A 22,574-nucleotide genomic window follows, 5' to 3' on the forward strand; every position below is an offset into this window, starting at 1 on the left:
TTTTTCGGTATTTAAAAAATTTTTTTTAATTCAGCAAGGATTTTTTATTTTAATTTTTTAATTGGTACATTATAAAATTAATGTACAAAAAAAGTAATGTTTCTATACATAAGCAATGACCTAATGGAGGAGTCAATTATGGAAAAAATTACTTTCAAAATAGCAACTAAAAGAATCAAGTGTCTAGGAATGAACTTAATTAGGGATGTTAAGGACTTGTATACAGAAAACTACATAACACTGCTAAAAGAAATCAAGGAAGACTTAAATAGGTGGAAAGATATTCCATGCTCATGGACAGGAAGGTTAAATGAAGTTAAGATGTCAATTCCACCCAAACTGATGTACAGAAACAATGTAGTACCAATCAAAATTCCAACAACCTACTTTGAAGACTTAGAAAAGCTAGTTAACAAATTCATCTGGAAGGGAAAGAGACCCCAAATAGCTAAAAGCATCCTAAAAAGGAAGAATGAAGTGAGAGGAATAATATTCCCCAATTTTAAAACTTATTATAAAGCCACAGTGGTCCCAACAGCATGGTACTGGCACAAAGAAATATTAACCAATGTAACTGAACTGAGAGTGAAGAAATAGACCACAAAATCTATGTTAAACAGATCTTCGACAAGGCCCCCAAATACACTGAAGTGGACAAAACAGTCTTTTAAAAAAACAGGCATGGGAGAACTGAAAGAAGTTCTTTTCAATATTGAATGAAAGAAGTCCATTTCAATAACCAAGAAATGAAAGACCCTTACTTTACACCCTATACAAAAATTAACTTAAGTTGGATCAAACACCTAAACATAAGAACCAGTACCATAAAGCTCCCAGAAGAAAATGTAGGGAAACATCCCTTCAAGACCTAAACTTTACAACCAAAGCACAAATAACAAAAGAAAAACATAGATAAATAGGAACTCCTCAAAATCAAATGCTTTTGTGCCTCAAAAGACTTTGCCAAAAAGTTGAAGAGGAAGCAAACTCATGGGAGAAAATATTTGGATATCACCTAGTGGATAAAGGTTTGATATTGTGTATACATACAAAAATCATATAACACAACAACATAAGAACAAACATCCAATTATAAAGTGGGCTAAAGATATGACTAAACATTTTATAGAGCAAATGCAAAGGGCTAAAAAACACAAGTAAGTTGCTCATTCTCATTAGCTATAAGGGAAATGCAGATCAAGACTATAATGAGGTACCACCTCACACCTATAAGAATGACTGCTGTTAAACAAACAGGAAACTACAAATGTTGGAGAGATGTGGAGAAATAGGGACACTTATGAACCGCTGGTGGGAATGTATAATGGTACAACCACTATGGAAGACTGCTGGCAGTTCCTCAGAAAACTAAATATCGACTGCAATACCACTAATCAGTATATACCTAGAAGAGCTAAAAGCAGTGACACAAACAAACATTTGCACACCAATGTTCATAGCAGCATTATTCACAATCACCAAAAGACAAAACAATCCAAGTGCCTATCAAAAGACGAGTGGATTAACAAAATGTTGTATATACATATGATGGAATATTATGCAGTAATAAAACAAAATGATATCTTGAACCACATGACAAGATGGATGAGCCTTGAGGACATAATGCTGAGTAAAATAAGCCAGATACAAAAGGATACATACTGTATGATTCCACTTTTATGACCATGGTAAAGGAAAAATCAGAGGCCTATAATACAAAAAATAGGTCACCTGGAGATACACAGAAGCTTGAGATGGGTGAACAGTTAGCTAATGAGGGTGAACTTAACTGTAAGGGAAGAAATACAAGTGAAGACAGTTCACTAGTGGGTCTGTAAGTTATATTACTACATTGAAGGTGAACATGATTGAAAGGCATTGTATAGACTCATGTGTCCCATGATTAACACTACAAATACAAGTTCTTGCATGAACTACTGCAAAGGTATGAATCTTGTACAAAGAGTGTATAATTTAGGGGCATAGAGGGATAAATGCTACTGTATACTATGGTCTATGTTTAAGAGGAAAACATCAACACTACCACAGCAACACCAGGGATACATAACAGGGGGAGGAACAAGAGTTAGGGAGAGGTTTGAATTTTCTGTTTGGTGAGAGTGTGTTTACCGGCTATCTTTCTCTTGGAACAACGATATTATCTAAAATTGAGAACGGTGGTGAACTGTTGACTTTGGATGTTACACATGAGTCCCAGTAGACGCAGGTGGCTGAAAAATGCACTGACTGAGAAGTAGATTGGCATATGATGGTGTATATAATAAACTGAATGTGCTGCTGCAAAAAGGAACAAAGCTGTGAGGCATGCAATGATGTGAATGAACCTGTCGGACACTTGGTGAGGCAAAATAAGCCAGAAACAAAAGAACAAATATTGTATGGTCTCATTTAGAAAATATTTATAAGAAAACTGGGGCCTAGATTGTAAGCTCTTATAGCAGTAACATTTAGCCCAGGGCAGTTATTGTTATTTCTGGATTCTGAGGGGCTGTTTTACGTATGTATATACCTTGGTATTTCAGGATAAGAATGAAGACAGCAAAGACACAAACGGACATTTGCACATCAATGTTTATAGCAGCATTATTTACAATTGCAAGGAGATGGAAACAGCCAAAATGTCCATCAACAGACAAGTGGGTAAACAAACTGTGGTATATACATACGATGGAATATTATGCAGCTTTAAGACAGAATAAACTTATCAAGTATGTAACAACATGGATGGACCTTGAGAACACTAAGCTGAGTGAGACTAGTCAAAAACTAAAGCAACAGGACTGGATAAAAAAACTCAGAAATGGACAGCACAATACTACCTAACTGTAATGTAATTATGTTAAAATACTGAATGAAGTTACATGTGAGAATGATGGGGGAGAAGGGCTGGGGACATAAATGAAATCAGAAAGAAAGATAGATGGTAAAGATCGAGATGGTATAATCTAGGAATGCCTAGAGTATATAATAATAGTGAATGTACAATGCACAAATTTTAAAAATGTTTTTGCATGAGGAAGAACAAAGGAATGTCATTATTGCAGGGTGCTGAAAATAGATGATAATTAATACTTTAAAATGCCACCTTAAGTGTGAGACTAAAGCAAAAAATGTTTATTTGTTACAAAATTTAGATTTTGACTAGAGCATTTCCTAATATAACTCATGTAGATAGTTCGATTGAATGTCATAAGTACTTGGAATCTCAGGTAGGACATGAAATTTTGTTGGTTTTTCCAGAGTGATGCCCCAATGAATCCCAGAGTGATTTGATCATGACTGGAAAAGTATTTGCAAGTCCCCTTCGGGGAATGGTGAGAGCGGGGAGAAATTCAACTTCCCCAAGTTGAATTCCTGATATTCTCACAAGCAGTGTGGACAACCAACGCTATAGGCTCAGCCCCCAGTCTTGGGGTTTGTTCATTTGAAACTTAACCCCACAAAGGAGAGGTCAAGTCTACTTAAAATTTAGGCCTAAGAGTCACTCCCAAGAGAGCCTCTTTTGTTGCTCAGATGTGGCCTCTTTCCCCAGCCAACATGACGAGCAGTCTCACCACCCTCTTTCTCTCTGCGTGGGACATGACTCCCAGGGGTGTGGACCTTCCTGGTAACCCGGGACAGAGATCCTGGAATGAGCTGAGACTCAGCATCAAGGGACTGAGAAAAACCCTAGAATGAGCTGAGAATTAACATCAAGGGATTGAGAGAAACTTCTCAACCAAAGGGGGAAGAGTGAAATGAGACTAAATGTCAATGGCTGAGAGATTCCAAACAGAGTCGAGAGGTTATCCTGGAGGTTATTCTTATGCATTAAGTAGATATCACCTTGTTGTTCAAGATGTAGTGGAGAGGCTGGAGGGAAGTGCCTGAAAATGTAGAGCTGTGTTCCAGTAGCCATGTTTCTTGATGATGATTGAACAATGATATAGCTTTCACAATGAGACTCTGTGAATGTGAAAACCTTGTGTCTGATGTTCCTTTTAGCTACTATATCAACAGAAGAGTAGAACATATGGAATAAAAATAAACAATAGGGGGAACAAATGTTAAAATAAATTTAGTTTGAAATGCTAGTGGTAAATGAAAGCGAGGGGTAAGGGGTATGGTATGTATAATCTTTTTTTCTTTATTATCGGTTTATTTCTTTTTCTGTTGTCTTTTTATTTCTTTTTCTAAATCGATGCAAATGTTCTAAGATATGAGATATGCAACTATGTGATGATATTAAGAATTACTGATTGTATATGTAGAATGGAATGATATCTTAATGTTTTGTTAATTTTTTTTAATCAATTAAAAAAAAAATCTGCTTTATAGGACAGTCAGCTTCTAACTGCAAAAGATGTCCTCAGGACCCCAAACGCCTATAAATGACCTTACATGTACCGCCTTTTCTGACTTTGGTAATCATAACAGAGTTACAGAGGAGGAAAAAGCAAGGAGAGATCAGAATAAGGCAAAGCTCGTAACTTTGGCTATGTACAGTAACCAGCCATCTCAGGGTCACTCAGGGAACTTGTCATCGATGTAAAGAGTTGGGGCACTGGAAACAGGAATGTCTCCAAAAACCAAAGGAACCCTGAAGATGGAGAGAACTTCCAGGGCCCTGTCCATGAGGTGGGAAAACAAGACAGTGGGCCAGATGGTGCATTAATCCCCCAAAGGGGAATGAAGTCTCTCCGAAGGCCTGCTGGCCACCCCCGACCATGACTGCAGGGGCCCAGGGCCAATGGCTCCCTGGATCTCGCTGAAAAATATCGAAATCGCAGAGCCCCAAGTGTCTCTAGACGTAGCAGGCAAGACGATTAATTTTTTATTTGATATGGGAGCCACACATTCTGTCTTAATCTCTTACTCTGGCCCTCTCCTCTCTAAAACTTGTCGCACAGTAGGAGTAGAAGGGAAGTTGGGGGCTCCAGCCTTCACCCAACTGCTGAATTGGTAGTATTCTTTTAAGTCATCAGTTTTTAATAGTATCAAAGTATTATTCACTTCTGGGAAGGGATATACTAAAGGTATTAGGTGCCCAAATACAAATAATAAGCTGTCTACCAAAACAGGAACCAGAAAGCATAGCTGAAAATGTTAGAGCATTAAATATAGTGTTAACTGGGACTGAAAGCACATTCGAGTCCCTCCCAACAGAGTTAAAAAGTCAGGTGAACCCTAAAGTCCAGGACAAAGACTTGCCTGGGAAAGCATTTCATTGTCCTTCCTATTATAATTCAATAAAAAAGGGAACTGCCTTTCCCCAGGGCGGGGGGGGGGGGGGGGGGGGGGGGGGGGGACAGTATCCCCTGGAAGCAGGAGGATATCAAAGGTATTTAAGCTCTTATCCCCAAATTCCTGAAAACCGGACGTCTCATCCCCTGCATCTTAATTCTCCATATATCCCACCTTGATTCTCAGTCTTTATTTACCTTTGAGTGGCAAGGGTCCAGGGGCACAGTCCCAACCCAGCTCACCTGGACAGTCCTACCCCCAGGGTTCACAGACAGTCCTTGGCCTTTCTAGAAATGAACTAGCGCAGGACCTAGCCCTTCTGCATTTGGAGTCTGGCTCCCTCTTTCAATATGTAAACTATTTATTAATATGCAGTCTTACAAGGGAAGCCTTCATCAGGGACACCACTGCTACCCTTAATTTCCTAACCAAAAAGGTTTTACCTTCTAAGGCTCAAATTGCCTTACAAAAGGTTCTTTACCTTGGGTTTATCCTCACCCCAGGAGAGTGCTCTTTGTCACCTGAAAGAATCCAGGCTATACTCTCAGTGCCACCTGCTGATATGTAAACCCAAACCAAAACATTAAAAAAGCAAGCATTAAAGGGCAGCAATGAAGTGGCAAATAGTGAAACTGTTACTGTTCCAAAATGACTTAAGTATATTCTGACAAGTTTTATTTTGATGGTAATTGTATATTTTGAGACATTTTCTTGGAGACAGTTTCTAAAATTATTTTGGTAACTTAGGTATGAAGGATATAAAGAACATGTTTTTTTGTTTATTTGTTTTTTGGCATGGCCAGGCTCCGGGAATAGAACCCGGGACTCTGACACGGCGGGCAAGAATTCTGCCACTGAGCCACCACTCCACCATCTAACATGTTTTTTTAATAAACGGAAAAAGAGTATAGTTTTGTCCAAAATCCCCCAACCCTTCCAAAACTGCCAGCAATTATGCACATTCCTACATGTACTCTCTCAACTCTGAAAATATCAAAAATTTATCCCTCAACCTTCCTTTACGATTAAAGGGATTAAAGTCTTTTGGGGGCAGGGAGGATTAAAACAGGATAAAATAGCACAACCGAAAGTCCCTGGTTTTCTATTCAGCTCTGAAAGAGTTAACAGACAACTGCAAGTCCCTTGTTTCTTTTCCAGCTCCAAAGGAACAAATATAGAGCTGCAAACTCTCTGGGACAAAAATTTCCCTAAAACCCCCAAAACCTCCCCAAACCACTGAAGCCTCCTGAAACCATAAAAGCTTACAAAATTCTAGGCTCAAAGCAAACTCTTAGTTAATAATAGGAAGCAAAGGGTCATAAAGATTGCTAACCATTTGCCCAAAGACAAATTTTAGGTATGTGACAACAAACCATGAATTCTGCTAGCTATCTCCTCCTAGAACAAAGAAGACACCTAGTATTCAACCATTACTATATAAACCTGCTGCCTACAAAACTTTCCTATAACACAAGCTAGCCCAATTCAATTAGTGCATGTCCCTCCCTTGAGCACATTTACCTTAACCTCTCTAACACATACTCTCTTTTTAATAAATTTCTCTTTTTAATAAACTTTCCTACTTATTCCTTTAAAAAAATTCAAAAATGTACAAAAGACATAGACAGCTTTCAGAAGAAGAAACACAAAATGGCTCAAAAACACATGAAAAGATGCTCAACCTCATTGGCTATTAGGAAAATGCAAATCAAAACCACAATGAGATATCATCTCATACCTACTAGAATGGCTATTATAAAAAAAAAAAAGACAAGTGCTAGAGAGGATGTGGAGAAAGAGGCACACTTATTCACTGCTGGTGGGAATGCAGAATGGTGCAACTGCACTAGAAGGCAGCAATCCCATTACTAGGCATATATTCAAGGAAATGAAGGTGTGCTGGTTTGAAAGGATGTATGTCCCCTAGAAAAACCATGTTTTAATATAAATTCCATTTCATAAAGGCAGAATAATCCTTATTAAATACTATATGTTTGAAACGGTAATCAGATCATCTTCCTGGAGATGTGATTTAATCAAGTGTGGTTGTTAAACTGGATTAGGTGATGCTATGTCTCCACCCATTTGGGTGGATCTTGATAAGTTCCTGGAGTCCTACAAAATAAAAATTATTTAGGTGAATTAAAGAGATTCGGAGAGAGCAGAGAATGCTGCAGCACCATGAAGCAGAGAGTCCACGAGCCAGCAACCTTTGGAGATGAAGAAGGAAAACACCTCCCAGGGAGCTTCACGAAACCAGAAGCCAGGAGAGAAGAAGCTAGCAGATGACACCGTGTTCACCATGTGCCCTTCCAGATGAGAGGGAAACTCTGACTGTGTTCGCCATGTGCCCTTCCAATTGAGAGAGAAACCCTGAACTTCATCGACCTTCTTGAACCAAGGTTTCTTTCCCTGGATGCCTTAGATTGGACATTTCTATAGACTTGTTTTGTTGGGACATTTTCTTGGCCTTAGAACTGTAAACTAGTAACTTATTAAATTCCCTTTTTTAAAAGCCACTCTGTTTCTGGTATATTGCATTCCAACAGCTAGCAAACTAGAACAGAAGGTAAGGACACAAATGGACATTTGTGGCATTATTTCCAACTGCCAGGAGATAGGAAATGATTCCAGTATAAACATCTATTGCCAAGAGATGGAAACAGCCCAAATGTCCATCTACAGACAAGGGGCTAAACACAATGTGGTATATACATACGATGGAATATTACATAGCTGTAAGAATAAAGTCATGAAGGACTTTATGTAACAATATGGATGTACCTTGAGGACATTACACTGAATGAAATTAGCCAGAAATGAAAGGACAAATACTATATTGTCTCCCTAACAAGAACTAACATCAATGAGCAAACTTTGAGAGCTAAAGATGAGAACAACAGGTTATCAGGAAATAGAAAGAGGGTAGAGATTGGGCAATTGATGCTGAAGAAGTACAGAATGTTCAAAAGGACTGACTGTAAAGATCCAGAAATGGATAGCACAATATTATAAGCACACTGAATGAAGCTGAGTGTGAGTATGGTTGAGGGAGGAGGGCTGGGGGCATGTATTACACCAAAAGGAAAAATAAAAGGTGAGGATTGCGCTGGTATAACTTATGATGCGTAGAGAGAACAATGATGATAATTAAAATGTACAAATATACAAATGTTTTTGCATGAGGGAGAACAAATTAATGTCAACATTGCAAAGTGTTGAAAATGGGATGGTATATGGGGAAAAAATATAATCAATACATACTAGAGTCTATAATTAACAGTAATATTGTAATATGCTTGGTATGAATGTAACAAAGGCAATATGCCAATGCTAAATGTCAATAAGGGGGATATCGGGGAGGGGTATGGGATTCTTTGCAGAAGAAATGGAAATGTCTTTAGATAGACTGTGGTGGTGAAGGCATGGCTATGTGATAATACCAGAAACCATTGATTTTTAAAAATATTTAGGTTGGATTATATGAAGTGTGAATAAAGTCATTTCAAAATAAACAGAGAGATACAAGTGTCGGAGAAAATGTGAAGAGAGAGATACTTATTCACTGTTGGTAGGATAGTAGAGAGGTGTAGTCCCTCTGGAGGGTAGTGTGGTGGCATTATAGGAGGCTGGGTGGGGTTGCTGTATAATCCTGCAACCCTGTAGTTAGGTGTATACTTGGAGGAACTGAAAGGAATGACAGGAATGGGCATATGCACTCTGGTATTATGGCAGCAGTGCTTGTGATTTACAATGAATGGAGGTGACCTAAGTGTACATTCACTGAAGAATGGAAGGGAGAACTGTGGTATATACATACAATGGACTACTGAACAGCTGCAAAGAGTAATGAAATCATGAGGGATGCAACTAGAATGAAACTTGAAGACAATATGTTGAATGAAATAAGCCAAAAATGAAAAGAAAATATTATTACATCTCACTAATATGGACTAACTATAATGTGCAAACTCTGAGAACTGAATTCAAGAGCATAGGTTATCAGGTAAGATACACTGTAAAGATTCCAGGACGGTAAGCTCTTACAGCAATCATATCTATTCCAAAGCTGTAACTGCTATTTCTAAATTCTGAGATGCTGAGCTTTTTGTGTATAACATGGTCCTTCCCTGGGACTTCAGGTATTTGTGTAACAACTAAGACTCGGAGTTAGAGCTCTGAAGCTATGAAAGTGAGCATTAACCCATACAGCAACTGTTAAAAAAAGCTGAAAAAGTGTTCAGACTTCGACTAGAGATATGAACAAAACTGATGTAGATAGGACTAAGGTAAATTAGAATCCAGTCCAAAGGTTGACATGGTCTATAAATTTTCAACTTCTGTGTGAGACCAAAGGAAGACATGTTCATTTGGTGCAAAATTTATATTTTGGGTAATGCATTATCTAATTTCATTTGTACGGTCAGTTTAATTACTTTAAGTACTTTAATGGGACTACCATTAAGTACATGGAACAGGGAGTGAGAACTTGTTGACTTGTACAGGTTGGTGGGTTGCCCCAATACATCCCCGCATAATCTGGGCAGAAAAACTGAAAGCATTTGCAAAATCCCCCTGAGGGACTGGGGGAAAAGGTGGAAATATTAAACTTTCCCACCAGCAGAAGACTTGATATTCCTCCCACCACTGGGGACTCCCAATTTGATGGGCCAGGCACTTGATCTTGGAGCTTGCCCTTACGGGACTTTCCCACGAGGAAGAAGCTAAGCCTACAGGTGACTGTGCCTGGGAGTCACCCTTAGGGAACCTCTTTTGTTGTTCAAATGTGACCTTTCTCTCTAAGCCAACTCTGCAGGTGAGCTCACTGCCCTCCCCACCCTGCATGGGATATGACCTGCAGGGATCTGTCTTCCCTGGCAATATGGGGCATGGGTATTGTGGGAGTGAGAAGGCCTTCTTGACAAAAAGGGGGGGAAGAGAATTGAAACAAAATAAAGTTTCAGTGGCTGAGAGAATTCAAATGGAGCCGAGAGGTCATTCTAGAAGTTAACCTTATGCGGTATCTAGATATTTCCTTTCAGTTTTTGGTGTATTGGAGTTGCTAGAGGGAAATACCTGAAACTGTTGAACTGTGATCCAGTGGCCCTGATTCCTGAAGATGACTGAATAACTACAGAGCTTTTGGGGTGTGACTGTAGGATTGTGAAGGCCTTGTGACTGACACTCTCTTTGTGCAGTGTATGGACAGAGGAGTAAGGAAAAAAAAAGACAAAAGGTAGAAGGAGGGTATAGGATGTTTTGGGTGTTCTTTTTCACTTTTATTTTTACTTTTATTCTTATTTTTGGTTGTCTCATTTTTTTTCTCAGTGATGAAGGTGTTCAAGGATGAGAGCTCAGAAATCAACCCTCACATTTATGGCCAACTGATTTTTGAGAAGGCAGCAAAGACAACTCAACTGGGAAAGAACAATCTCTTCAACAAACAGTGCTGAGAAAACTGATTCTCCATTTGCAAAAAAAAAAAAAAATTAACATAAGAATTGAAACTACCAAACTCTTAGGAAAAAATATAGGGAAGCATTTCCAGGAGTTTGTGTTAGGCAATGGTTTCTTAGACTTTATACCCAAAGTACAAAGAACAAAAGAAAAAACAGAGAAATAGGACCTCATCAAAATTAAAAACTTCTGTACTTTAAAGGATTGTTTCATGGAAATAAAATGACAGTCTACACAAGAGAAAATATTTGTAAAACACATATGCAATAAAGGATTAATTAATATCTAGAATATACAAAGAAATACTTCAATTTAACAAAAAGACAGACAACCCAGTTAATTAAGGAGCAAAAGCCTGGAACAAAACATCTCTCCAAAGAAGATATGCAAATGACCAGAAAGTACATGAAAAGATGCTCAACATCGTTAGCTAACAGGGAAATGCAAATCAAAACCACAATGAGATACCATTTTATGACTGTTAGAATGGCTATTAAAAACCAGAAAAAAACAAATGTTTTTTGTAGACAAATAGGAACACTCATTCACTGCTGGTAGCAATGTAAAATGGTATAGCTGCTGTGGAAGATAGTTTGGCAGTTCCTCAGAAAGCTAAATATACAACTACCATATGACCCAGCAATCCCACTACAAGTATGTTCCCAAAAGAACTGAAAGCAGGGACTCAAGCTGATATTTACACACCCAAGTTCACAGCAGTATTATTCACAATTACCAAAAGATGGAAGCAATCCAAGTGTCCATTAACAGATGAATGGATAAATAAAATGCAGTGTATACATACCATGAAATATTATTCAGCCATACAAGGAATGAAGTCCTGATACATCCAACAAGGATGAACCTTGAAGTCATCATATTGAGTGAAATAAGCCAGAATCAACAGGACAAATATTTTAAGACCTCACTGATTTAAAACCATTAGAATAAGCAAACACATAGAGTCAGAATCTAGAATATAGTTCTCAGTGGATGGGATGGGGATAGACAATGAGGGTTAAGGCTTAAATGTATAGGATTTCTATATGAAATGATGAAAATGTTTAGATAATGGATGGTGGTGATGGTAACAAAACATTATGAATGCAATTAAGAGTACTGAAATATATATCTGAATATGATTAAAAGGGGGAAATATTAGATTGTACATACAGTAACATAATAAATTTTTTTAATCCATGGAACTACACTACACAAACAGGGAACCCTAAATTAAACCACTGACTTTAATAGTACAATTATAAAACTATGCTATCATCACTCATAACAAACATTCCACACCAATGTAAGGTGTTGGTGATGGGTGGTATATGGGAATTCTGTATTTTACACGATTGTTCTATAAACCCACAACAACTTCTCTAATTTAAAAAAAGAAAAATACAACCCAAAATTTTAAATTTCCCAATTATTATTGACTGTTCATAAATATAAATCCAGGTTAATATTTAATCCTGACATAAGCACACAGTTCTCTATCTCTCATTCTAAATTATAACTTGATTGGAGGCACAGATCAATTTATAATCATACTTACCACTAGAGCTTTCACAGAAGCTTTGTGAGGCATGGGCAGAGGCTTTCTCTGGCTGCTGGTCCTCTACCCCTGAGCCCAAATGTTTTGCAGGAGCCACTTTTGAGTCTTCCATTAATGAGTTATCTGTCTTCTCTTTAGGTTGAAGTGGCTGCAGCTCCTGTTCAGGTCTTGGATGTGGAGCATCTTCTAAAGCTTCCCTTTCTGTAGTCACTGATTTCAGATTTCCTTCATATTCTGTGCTCTTTTCTTCCTGGAAATCTGGTCTATTCTCAGCACAAGGTTCAATTTCTGGAGCAACATCCTCCCAAGACTGGGAATCTGAACACTTCTCCACTCCCTCCAGAGGCTCAGAAGACATGTCAACTCTGGGGGATGGATCCTTCACATCTACAATGACAACGCTCGAGTCCTCTGAAGTAGCTTCTTCCCAAGCTTCCTGATCCTTGTGTTCCAACTCTTGGTCAAGTACTGGCAACTTCTGCGGAGAATCAATACTACTCACACTGGTTTCAACTTCCATAGCTTCATGGCAAGCTTGGTTTGGGGTTTCCTTTTGAAGACACAACCCTTGAGACTGAGTTTCAGTCAAAGAAAGGTGCAATGGAACACTCTTATTTTCTTCTACAGGTTCTTCTCCTTGACTTTCACAAGGAGTCTCAGGAATTTCTTCCACCTCAGACCCTGAAGACCCCTCCTCCTCTGGTTGGTGTTCTTTAATTTCCATTGTTTCCTCCTGATCTAACACACTAGAGAGTGCCTCAGATCGAGTAGCTGGAGAAGGAACTGCCTGACTCCCAGAATCACAAGTAAGATCAATACAAACATCTTCTGCCATAGTCTCTTCTCTGCTTTTGCAACCAGTGGCTAAAATACTAATGTCATCTCTGGTCTCTATGTCATCCCCTTTTGTTTTGTCATCATTTTGGTCCAGCTCTACTGGACCATCCTGTGTCTGATCCATCAGGATACTGTGAGTATCAATGGGAACAAGCTTTGAATTTAGGACTGGAGACATAGGTTCAGTATCCTCAACTTGCGTGTTTTCTCCATCTTCATCAATCCTATGAGAACTCAAGCTCTCCATCTTTGGGGACTGACTATACTCACTTGTAGAAAGCACCAACTTGCAAGAATCCCCTGTCAAAGACAACCCAAGATCCTCAGTGGAATTCTTTGGTTCAATCTCTGAGGTTTTAGAACATTCAACAGTCAGAGTTGAACTACGTAAATCTCCAACTTTATTCACATCATTTGATTGTTCTTCCAAACTCGGAGACGGAATGAAAATGTCCTAAGAACAAAAAGAGACAAATTATCACTTGTTCATAATCATATTTTTTTTCTGTAATCCTTGCATTCATCTGAAATTCCGAATCAACTTTTAAAGTCAAAAAATAAAGAATTCTATGACAGCTGCTATTGTGTGGAGAAAGACTGTAAAACCGGGAAAGTGTTAAAGGTGAACATGTGGCGTATGCTGCTGTGTGAGGCAGTAGCTGCTATCATGACCAAGGGGTTCAATACCCTGGGAATAAAACCTGTCCAAAATATGTAATCCTTCTTAGGTTTAAACACTGTGTTTTTACCAAAGTGGCCATAGCACTGTTTGCTTTTTTAAAATCATGTGGATACAACAAAAACAAGTAAAGAAAGTTTGTCAAGACATAAAAAAATAAATAAATAAAATAAAGAACTCTAGGACCATAATTTCAGGAATATGATATCTCATAATCATCAGTCTTTCAATAATACAAGTTACTACTTATAGCTTTCTAGTGAAATCACTGTTATAGAATGGGCAGAATCACGTAAAAACTAAACGTTCTAACTTATCCTTCTAAGACCAGGAACACATTTAAATTTAACTGTACATCATCAAGCTACTAAAATCATGTCATGTACATGATGGGCCCACAATTATACGAAAATCTTTTGAACATAAGCCTAGACAAGCCACTTTAGTTCTCACAAAGTGGAAATAATATATTAATTTTATTTCTATTTCAAAATATACTAGCATTCATAAAGCAGATAACATCAAAACTTAACAAAATCAGTGCTCACTTCGGCAGCACATACACTAAAAAGAAATAAAAAAGCTTACAATATCATTAGTCAATGGATAAATGCAAATTAAAACCATAATGAGATACCACTATACACCCACAAGAATGGGCTAAAGTTAAAAAACTAATAAAATCAAGTATTGGTGAGGATGTAGACAACCACAACTATTATGCAGCAATAAGACAAGATGAAGTCCTGAAGCATACGACATGGATGAGTCTTAAGGACATAAGGCTGAGTGAAATAAGCCAGATAAAAAACATGTACACTATATGATTTCACTATTATGACCTTGGTAAAGGTAAACTCAGAGGCTTATAACACAGAATACAGGGGATCTAGAGATACAAGGAAGCTAGAGTGGGTGAACAGTTAGCTAATGAAAGTGAATTTAAATGTAAAGGAATGGATAGAAGTGAAGGCAGTTCATTAGTGGGTCTATAAGTAGTACTGCCATACTGAAGGTGAACATGATTCAAAGGGGTTGTATAGAGCCATGTATCCCACTGAGTAACACTACAAATATAAGATCTTGCATGAACTACTTCAAAAGTATGAATCTTGTACAAACAGTAAACAATAGAGGAGTAGAGAGAAAAACTACTCTCGCATGTTATGGTCTATATTTAATAGGAAGGCACCAACAGTACCACAGCAATACCATCGGTAAATAATTAGGGGGTGGGGTGAGGACAAGATTTAAATGGAGGTCTGGATTTTCTATGTGGTGAAGGTGTGTTTATTGGTTATTTTTCTCTTGGGAGCAACAAAAATTGTCTAAAATTGGGAGCGTTAATCATACAACTAACTGAGGATAATGTGAGACGTGGATTGTTGACTTTGGACATTATATACGATGCCCAATGAATGGAGGTGGCTGAAGGATAACTGAATGAGAAGTAGATTAGAGAACTGTAATGTATACACATGATCAAATATTATACAGGTACAGAAAGGAACAAAGGTATGAGGCATGAAACAAGATGAATGAACCTGGTGGACATTATATCATGCAAAATAATTCAAGCCAGAAACAAAAGAACAAATATTGTATGGTCTCTTCTAGAAAATACCTATAAGAAAACTGGAGCCTAGCATAAGTTCTTATAGCAGTCACATTTAGTCCAAAGCAATAAAAGTTATTTCTAGATTTTGAGATGCTGTGCTATATGTTTAACTTGGAATTTCTCTGGAACTTTGGGTGACTGTGTGATATCTAAGATTCAGAGCAGGAGTTCTGCAGGTCTGAAAGTCAGCACTGCCACATACTACAACTGTCAAAGAAATCAAAAAAGAGATCAGGCTTCAATTAGAGATAAGAACGAAACCAATCGGGTTGGAACTAAGGTAAATCAGAGTACAGGTGTAAGGAGGACACAGGATTTTAGACCTTCACCTACTATGTGAGACCAAAGGCAGAAAGGCTATTTTGTTCCAAAATGTAAATTTTCTGTAGCACATAATCTAAATAAACCTGTCTGGATACATCACTTAAACAACTCAAACACATGAAGTCCAGAATAGGAAAGAGGACTAGTAATTCTGTATAGTTTAATATAAAACCTGGATACATCCCAGAGTATGTTGAACAAATAATTAAAAAGATTTGGCAAAGTTCCTTGAGGGACAGGAGAAAAAAATGTGCAATTACTTAGCATACCACTGGGGAAACCCTTGATACTGTCTCAAACATTTCCTAAGTCAGTAGGCAAAGCACTTGATCTTGAGGCTTGCTCTTGTGAAGCTAACTTATGAAACAGAGGAGCTAAATCTACCTAAAAGTATGCCAAAGAGTTACTTCCAGAGGACCCTTTTTATTGCTCAGATGTGGCTTCTCTCTCTCTCTAAGCCCAACTCTGCAAGTAAAATCATTACCCTCCCCACTATGTGGGACATACCACCCAGCAGTGATAGTTTCCCTGGCAATGTGGGATATGAGTCTCAGTGATGAAGCAGGCCCTGGCACTGTAGGGATCAACAACGTCACCCTGACCAAAAGGGGAAAAAGAAATGTAAAAAAAATAAGGTATCAGTCGCCAAGAGAGCTGACAGGCTGTTCTATAAAGCTTCAGCTGGATATAGCTATTTACCATGGTTTGACAAACCAAAACCAAAATTATTCCTGTCAACCCTAAAGAACCCCTAGGGATGTATTTTAGATTCTACAAAAGTTTCATTGCACTATGATAATTTTCCAGAAACCTGCAACCTCCAGATGGGTTCCTAGGCCAGATAAGTCCTGAAACCCAAAGAAACCAGCCAATCCAGAACACATCAACTAGTTCTATCCCCCTATCCCATATTATCGACAGCCCTTTCTAACTTTTTCATGTTAGAAAGGGCATCGCCCAAATACCCCTAAAAATTGAGAAGGATCAAAGGAGAAGGAGGTATTATAACAGAGAAGATAGGACGTAACATATGAGTATGATTGCTGGATCATTACACCAATATTTCTTTCAGGCTACAGGGTCTTACAGGACCTAGAAGTAAAAACCTAAAATTGTGGAATTATAGCCCACACCTAATTTTGAAATCTGTTCTATAACTACTTGTTACAATGTACTTTAAAATTTATTGCTCTTTTGTATATGTTACATTTCACAATTTAAAAAGATGAATGTCAACACTTACTCGAAAATGCTGTTAAAAATATTTCTCTTTTACGCCAAAAAAATAAATTGAGTTCAAAGAAACTTAACTACAGTCAGCTTTTTTAGGTTCTAGGAACCTCTGAACTAACCATGTTCAGAATCACTCACTTGTTTCAGTTTTTCATTGTAGATTTAATAGCTGCCACTGTACGACTTTGGTAAATATTGAGGGTGGGGCAATTTTCTCAACAATGACTTGTTATTTGCAAAGGCAATTCTCCCTTTGTGGGCAGTCACTGTTTCTCGCCATTAGAAGGTGTAACTTTGCCAAAACATTCACTTCATAAAACTCTTGTTTGGTCACTGACAAATGTCTCTAACCTATCTATTTGTATACAATAGCTACCTTTTGTGGAAAATTCTAGTGCTCTGTGTTGGTGCTCACAGCTCAATCTAAATTCTGATGACTTTTAAGCTACAAATGTTCATGTATAATTTCGATAAAAAATAAAAACTAAGGAAAAGAGGGTAGATAAACATCCACTCCAGCTCTACATAATCATGACCTCACCTTTTCAATCCTAGCAACCACTAACTAACCTTTATGCATGTTGAATGTATGCAAAGCACTGTTCCAGGCACTCCATATATAGTAACTTATTTAACTTTTACAAGTACCCTATGAGGTGGATAGTATCCTTATTCCCATTTTAATGTTGAGGAAACTGAGGCACAGATTCAATTTATCAAAACCGTGGTAATAGCAGAGTTCAGGAGTGCATCCAGGCAGTTCTAACTCAAGATTCCTTGTTCTTAAACTCTCTGCCAAATCAGTGTTGATCATCTGCATAAAAGAGAATTCTTCAGGGTGGGCAATGGTGCAGTGGCAGAGTTCTTGCCTGCCATGCCAGAGACCTGGGTTTTATTCCCAGAGCCTGTCCATGAAAAAAAAACACACACACATGCAAAATAGAATTCTTCAGCAAAACAAGTTCATAAAACTCAAAACAACAGTTAAATTTCTTTCTCCTTATTGTCCCCTTGTCTCTAAATTTATGGTCTATACCATGATATGAATTTTTAAACTTTATATTTAATTATAAACTCTTGCTGCAAGACCTGTAAGCTAAAAGATATGAAAGAAGTCCTGCCAATAACATAGATAATTCCCCACTTTTAGGGCCTCACAAGAACAAGCATTTAGATTAGACCAATAACAGAGTTATTTAGAATTAACTAAGGACCTTCGATTCACTATGAAATCTGCTTTCACTTTTTTAAATATTTAAATTTAAAATTATATTAATTAGTATTCCTTATTTTAGAAAAACCACAAGTAGAAAATTAAAAAGCAATGTGATGCCCTCAGTATGGGGCATTCCACTCAGAGGAATACTGTTCAACTTTCAAAAGTAACATGAGGACAATGTAACGCTAAAAAATTCTAATCAAAATGAAATATAATTAAAATGACAATTTTTCAATATTACATTGTCTTCATATTGTCTCTTTCAAAGGTTAAGGAACAAGATAAAGTTGTTTGTTGTAAATGACTACATTTAAAAAAAAAAGTGGACATATGGAAAGACAAAACTAAGTCATGTATTAACGCAGAACAATGACTAATGCCCATTTCAGTTTTGTAATAAGTTTCAAAAAATCTAAAGACAGTACAAAATTTAAATATAAGAAGTATATCAAGAGCTCCAGGAAGATGGGAGAAAACGATACATTGAATTCAACCGTGCTCTGAGGAACAGTCAGAGAAGGGATGGGAGAGCAACAGAGACAGCAATTCCAGGGTGTAAATGACTATGAGAGTTTACCACCACACCACATAGCGTTTAGTAGACTGGTTGCAAAAGCTGAGGAGCAGAAGCTCAGCCCAGGCCTTTGGAGATACAGAAAGGAATCACCCCGGGTAGAGGTTGGAACCCAGAGGCCTGGAGCAAAGGCCAGCAGAGATCTTCCTGCTCCTTCCCATGTAAGAAAGAACCTCAGTTAAAAGTTAGCTGCCCTTCCTCTGAAAAACTATATGTTTCTAACTATATAAATTCCCTTTTATTAAAAGTCAATCCAGCTTCCAGGCCAAGATGTCGCCTTAGCAATGTGTGCATTTTAGTTCGTCCTCCAGAACAACTACTAAATAACCAGAAACAGTACAGAACAGCTCCACCTCAGTGACCAGACACACAGCATGCCCCAGTATGGGCCAGCTGGACCAACTGCGAGCCTCCCCAGAATTGTGAGTTCTGCAAGCTGTGGCAGCCAGCACCCCTCCCCCCAGGCTGCTTCCCAGAGGGGAAAGTAAAGAGACTTTACCAGCAGCAGGGGCCGAGTCCAACCAAAGTTCAATTGCAGAATTAATTAACAAATTCTGACAACTAAAAATAGGTCCCCAGCTCAGGTGAACCTGGTCAAACCAGAGGTCCCTCATTTCTGCCCCAGTGCCAAGGGGGCAGGGCTGACAGAAAAAGAAAAAAAAAAAAAAAAAAAGAAGCAGAGGTTTTTGTGGCTGTGTTTCTACAGAGGCTTGACTGCCTTTGGATACAGCGGCAGGGCTTCTCAGGCTGCAACTGTTGAGGCATAGGCAGAAACAAGCTCATCTGAGAGCTTATCTGGAGCCTGTACCTTCCCCAGGGGAGGGGTGAAGCCCAACTCAGGTGGAATCCCTCCCTCAAAGAATTCAGACACTAGGGCTTGTTAATTTGAAGCCATTAAGACCAGCCTACAACTTCTCCTCCATCTCCACCACGCCCCCAGCAGGGAGAGTCTGCCCAAGTTAAAGGTGCCGCATCATCTTATGTTGGTGGGACCCACAGGCAGACAAGCACCATACTGGGTAGGGTAAGAAAAACAGAGCCCAGAGACTTCACAGGAAAGTTTTTCAATCTGCTGGGTCTCATCCTCAGGGAAAACTGACACAGGTGACTCTTCCCTCCTGACAAGAGGCCAGTTTGGTCTGGGAAAATATGGCTGGGGTCTATAATACCTAAGTAGACCCTCCTAAGGGTTGGGGGGGAAAGGCACCATATAAGCAGGGTAAGAAACAAGAAAACAAGAACTGCAAAATTCTCTGTTAAACAAAACCTAAGCTAGAGGTCCAGAAAAAGCTGAACTGAATGTCAAAAAACAGATAGACAACAAATTCATCCAGCAAGAAAACCCTAGGTAATAGAAGTGAAAGCAATCTCCACAATAAACTAATTAAGGTAATTAAATGCCTAGACACCAGCAAAAAATAACAAATCACACTGGGAAACTGAAGATATGGCCCAGTCAAAGGAACAAACCAACAGTTCAAATGAGATATAAGAGCAGAAACAATTAATTCAGAATATACGAACAGACAAGGAAAACCTCATCAAAAACCAAACCAATGAATTGAGGGAGGATATGAAGAAGGCAAGGAATGAACAAAAAGAAGAAATCGAAAGTCTGAAAAAACAAATCACAGAACTTATAGGAATGAAAGGCACAGTAGAAGAGATGAAAAAAACAATGGAAACCTACAATGGTAGATTCCGAGAGGCAGAACATAGGATTAGTGAACTGGAGGACAGAACATCTGAAATCCAACAAGAAATAGAAACTATAGGGGAAAAAAAGGAAAAATATGAGCAGGGACTCAGGGAACTGAAAGACAATCTGAAGCACACGAACACATGGGTTGTGGGTGTCCCAGGAGGAGAAGAGAAGGGAAAAGGCAGAGGAAAACTAATGGAGGAAATTATCACTGAAAATTTTCCCAACTCTCACCCCCAGGAGAACCTCTTTTGTTGCTCAGATGTGGCCTCTCTCTCCAGCCAACACATCAAGCAAACTCACCACCCTTGCCCTGTCTACTTGGAACATGACTCCTAGGGGTGTGGGCCTTCCTGGCAACGTGGGACAGAAATCCCAGAATGAGCTGAGATTTAGCATCAAGGGATTGAGAAAAACCCTAGAATGAGCTGAGACCCAGCATCAAGGGACTGAGAAAACCTTCTTGACCAAAAGGGGGAAAAGGGAATTGAGACAAAGTGTCATTGGCTGAGAGATTCCAAACAGAGTCGAGAGGTTATCCTGGAGGTTATTCTTACGCATTAAGTAGATATCACCTTGTTATCCAAGATGTAATGGAGAGGCTGGAGGAAACTGCCTGAAAATGTAGAGCTGTGTTCCAGTAGCCATGTTTCTTGATGATGACTGTATAATGATATAGCTTTCACAATGTGACTGTGTGATTGTGAAAACCTTGTGTCTGATGCTCCTTTTATCTACCTTGTCAACAGACGAGTAGAACATATGGAATAAAAATAAATAATAGGGGGAACAAATGTTAAAATAAATTTAGTTTGAAATGCTAGTGATCAATGAAAGGGAGGGATAAGGGGTATGGTATATATAATTTTTTTGTTTGTTTTCGTTTTATTTTTCTGTTGCCTTTTATTTCTTTTTCTGAATTGATGCAAATGTTCTAAGAAATGATCATGGTGATGAATATGCAACTATGTGATGATATTGTGAATTACTGAGTATATATGTAGAACGGAATGATCATATATAAAGAATGTGCTTCTTTCTTGTAATTTTTTTATTTAAAAATTAATAAAAATTTTTTTTAAAAAAGCTGAGGAGCAGAGAACTGGAGACCATATAGCAGGTGCAAACAGCCTAATGCAGACGCCTTGAGCCCTCAGGAATGCGCAGATGGGGAGACAGGGACTAGGAAGTAAGCCAAGCCATCTTCCTTGAGTATGCTACAATCACCAGCACAGCCCAGCAATGTGCAACTCACCCCACACCCCATAAACCTGAATCCTGTCACCCGCCCTCCACCACATTTCAAGCACCCCAACCCACAAACCCCTCACACACATACCCACCTCACCACCTGCAACCCTGCAGGTGGTCGCCAGAGTATAAAGGCACAGTCTTGCCCCACCTCTCCCAAGCCTTACCTCCCAGTCCCTGCTCCCTACAGGTGGTCGCCAGAGTATAAAGGCTGCTGGCACTTATCTCCATACCCAGGCGACATCGACCCTCAGCCCATACAGTCACAAGCCCCACTCCACCCCCAACCCAACATCTGCACACAGATACATCAGTTTACAACACTCCAAGATCCACACAAGCACACAGACACCAGTCATGCCCCCCAGCTCTGGGAAAGCACTGAAATGTGCAGCCGGGCCACATTCACCCCTAGACCATGCAGGCATTAACGCCAATCAGCAGCCCTAGCTCTATGCATGCACAAAAAGGGCCCCATGCCCTAGACTAGAGCACACAAGGGCCCTGACCCCCAGACTTGTGCACCCACACAGGTACATCCTCCCCGCCACTGGGCACCCAGGTTCACAGGCACCAGCGTAGCATCCTCAACATGCGCCTATACCTATGTTGCAATGCATCACCACACTGTTGCGTCCTGCCCCATGCCTTGCATCCTTCTCCACATCCATCCCGCCAATACAAGGCTTTAGAGTACTGAAAGAAATCAATTCCAAAGCAAACCAATCATATTTAAATGCCGTGAAAGCAACAAAAGATCACTAAGCATATCACGATGCAGACACATATAGGCAAGCCTAACAACCAAATTAAACACTGGAGAAGACACATATGTTGGAACAACTAATCAAAGATGCTCATATAACTCTACTAAACAA

At 38.9% G+C, this 22,574-nt stretch overlaps 1 protein-coding gene across 14 annotated transcripts in view; it reads right to left on the bottom strand.

The window, feature by feature from the left end:
• TP53BP1 (tumor protein p53 binding protein 1) overlaps positions 1-22,574 on the bottom strand; it is a 194,699-nt gene that overhangs the window by 125,196 nt on the left and 46,929 nt on the right. For all 14 annotated transcript variants that reach the window (XM_077127643.1, XM_077127642.1, XM_077127638.1 and 11 more), the window contains one exon: positions 12,260-13,550. In XM_077127643.1, the coding sequence (XP_076983758.1) occupies positions 12,260-13,550 (1,291 nt within the window). The remainder of the gene's footprint in view (positions 1-12,259; positions 13,551-22,574) is intronic.

Source organism: Tamandua tetradactyla, chromosome 14 (assembly GCF_023851605.1).
Source record: "Tamandua tetradactyla isolate mTamTet1 chromosome 14, mTamTet1.pri, whole genome shotgun sequence".
Classification (NCBI taxonomy): Eukaryota; Metazoa; Chordata; class Mammalia; order Pilosa; family Myrmecophagidae; genus Tamandua; species Tamandua tetradactyla.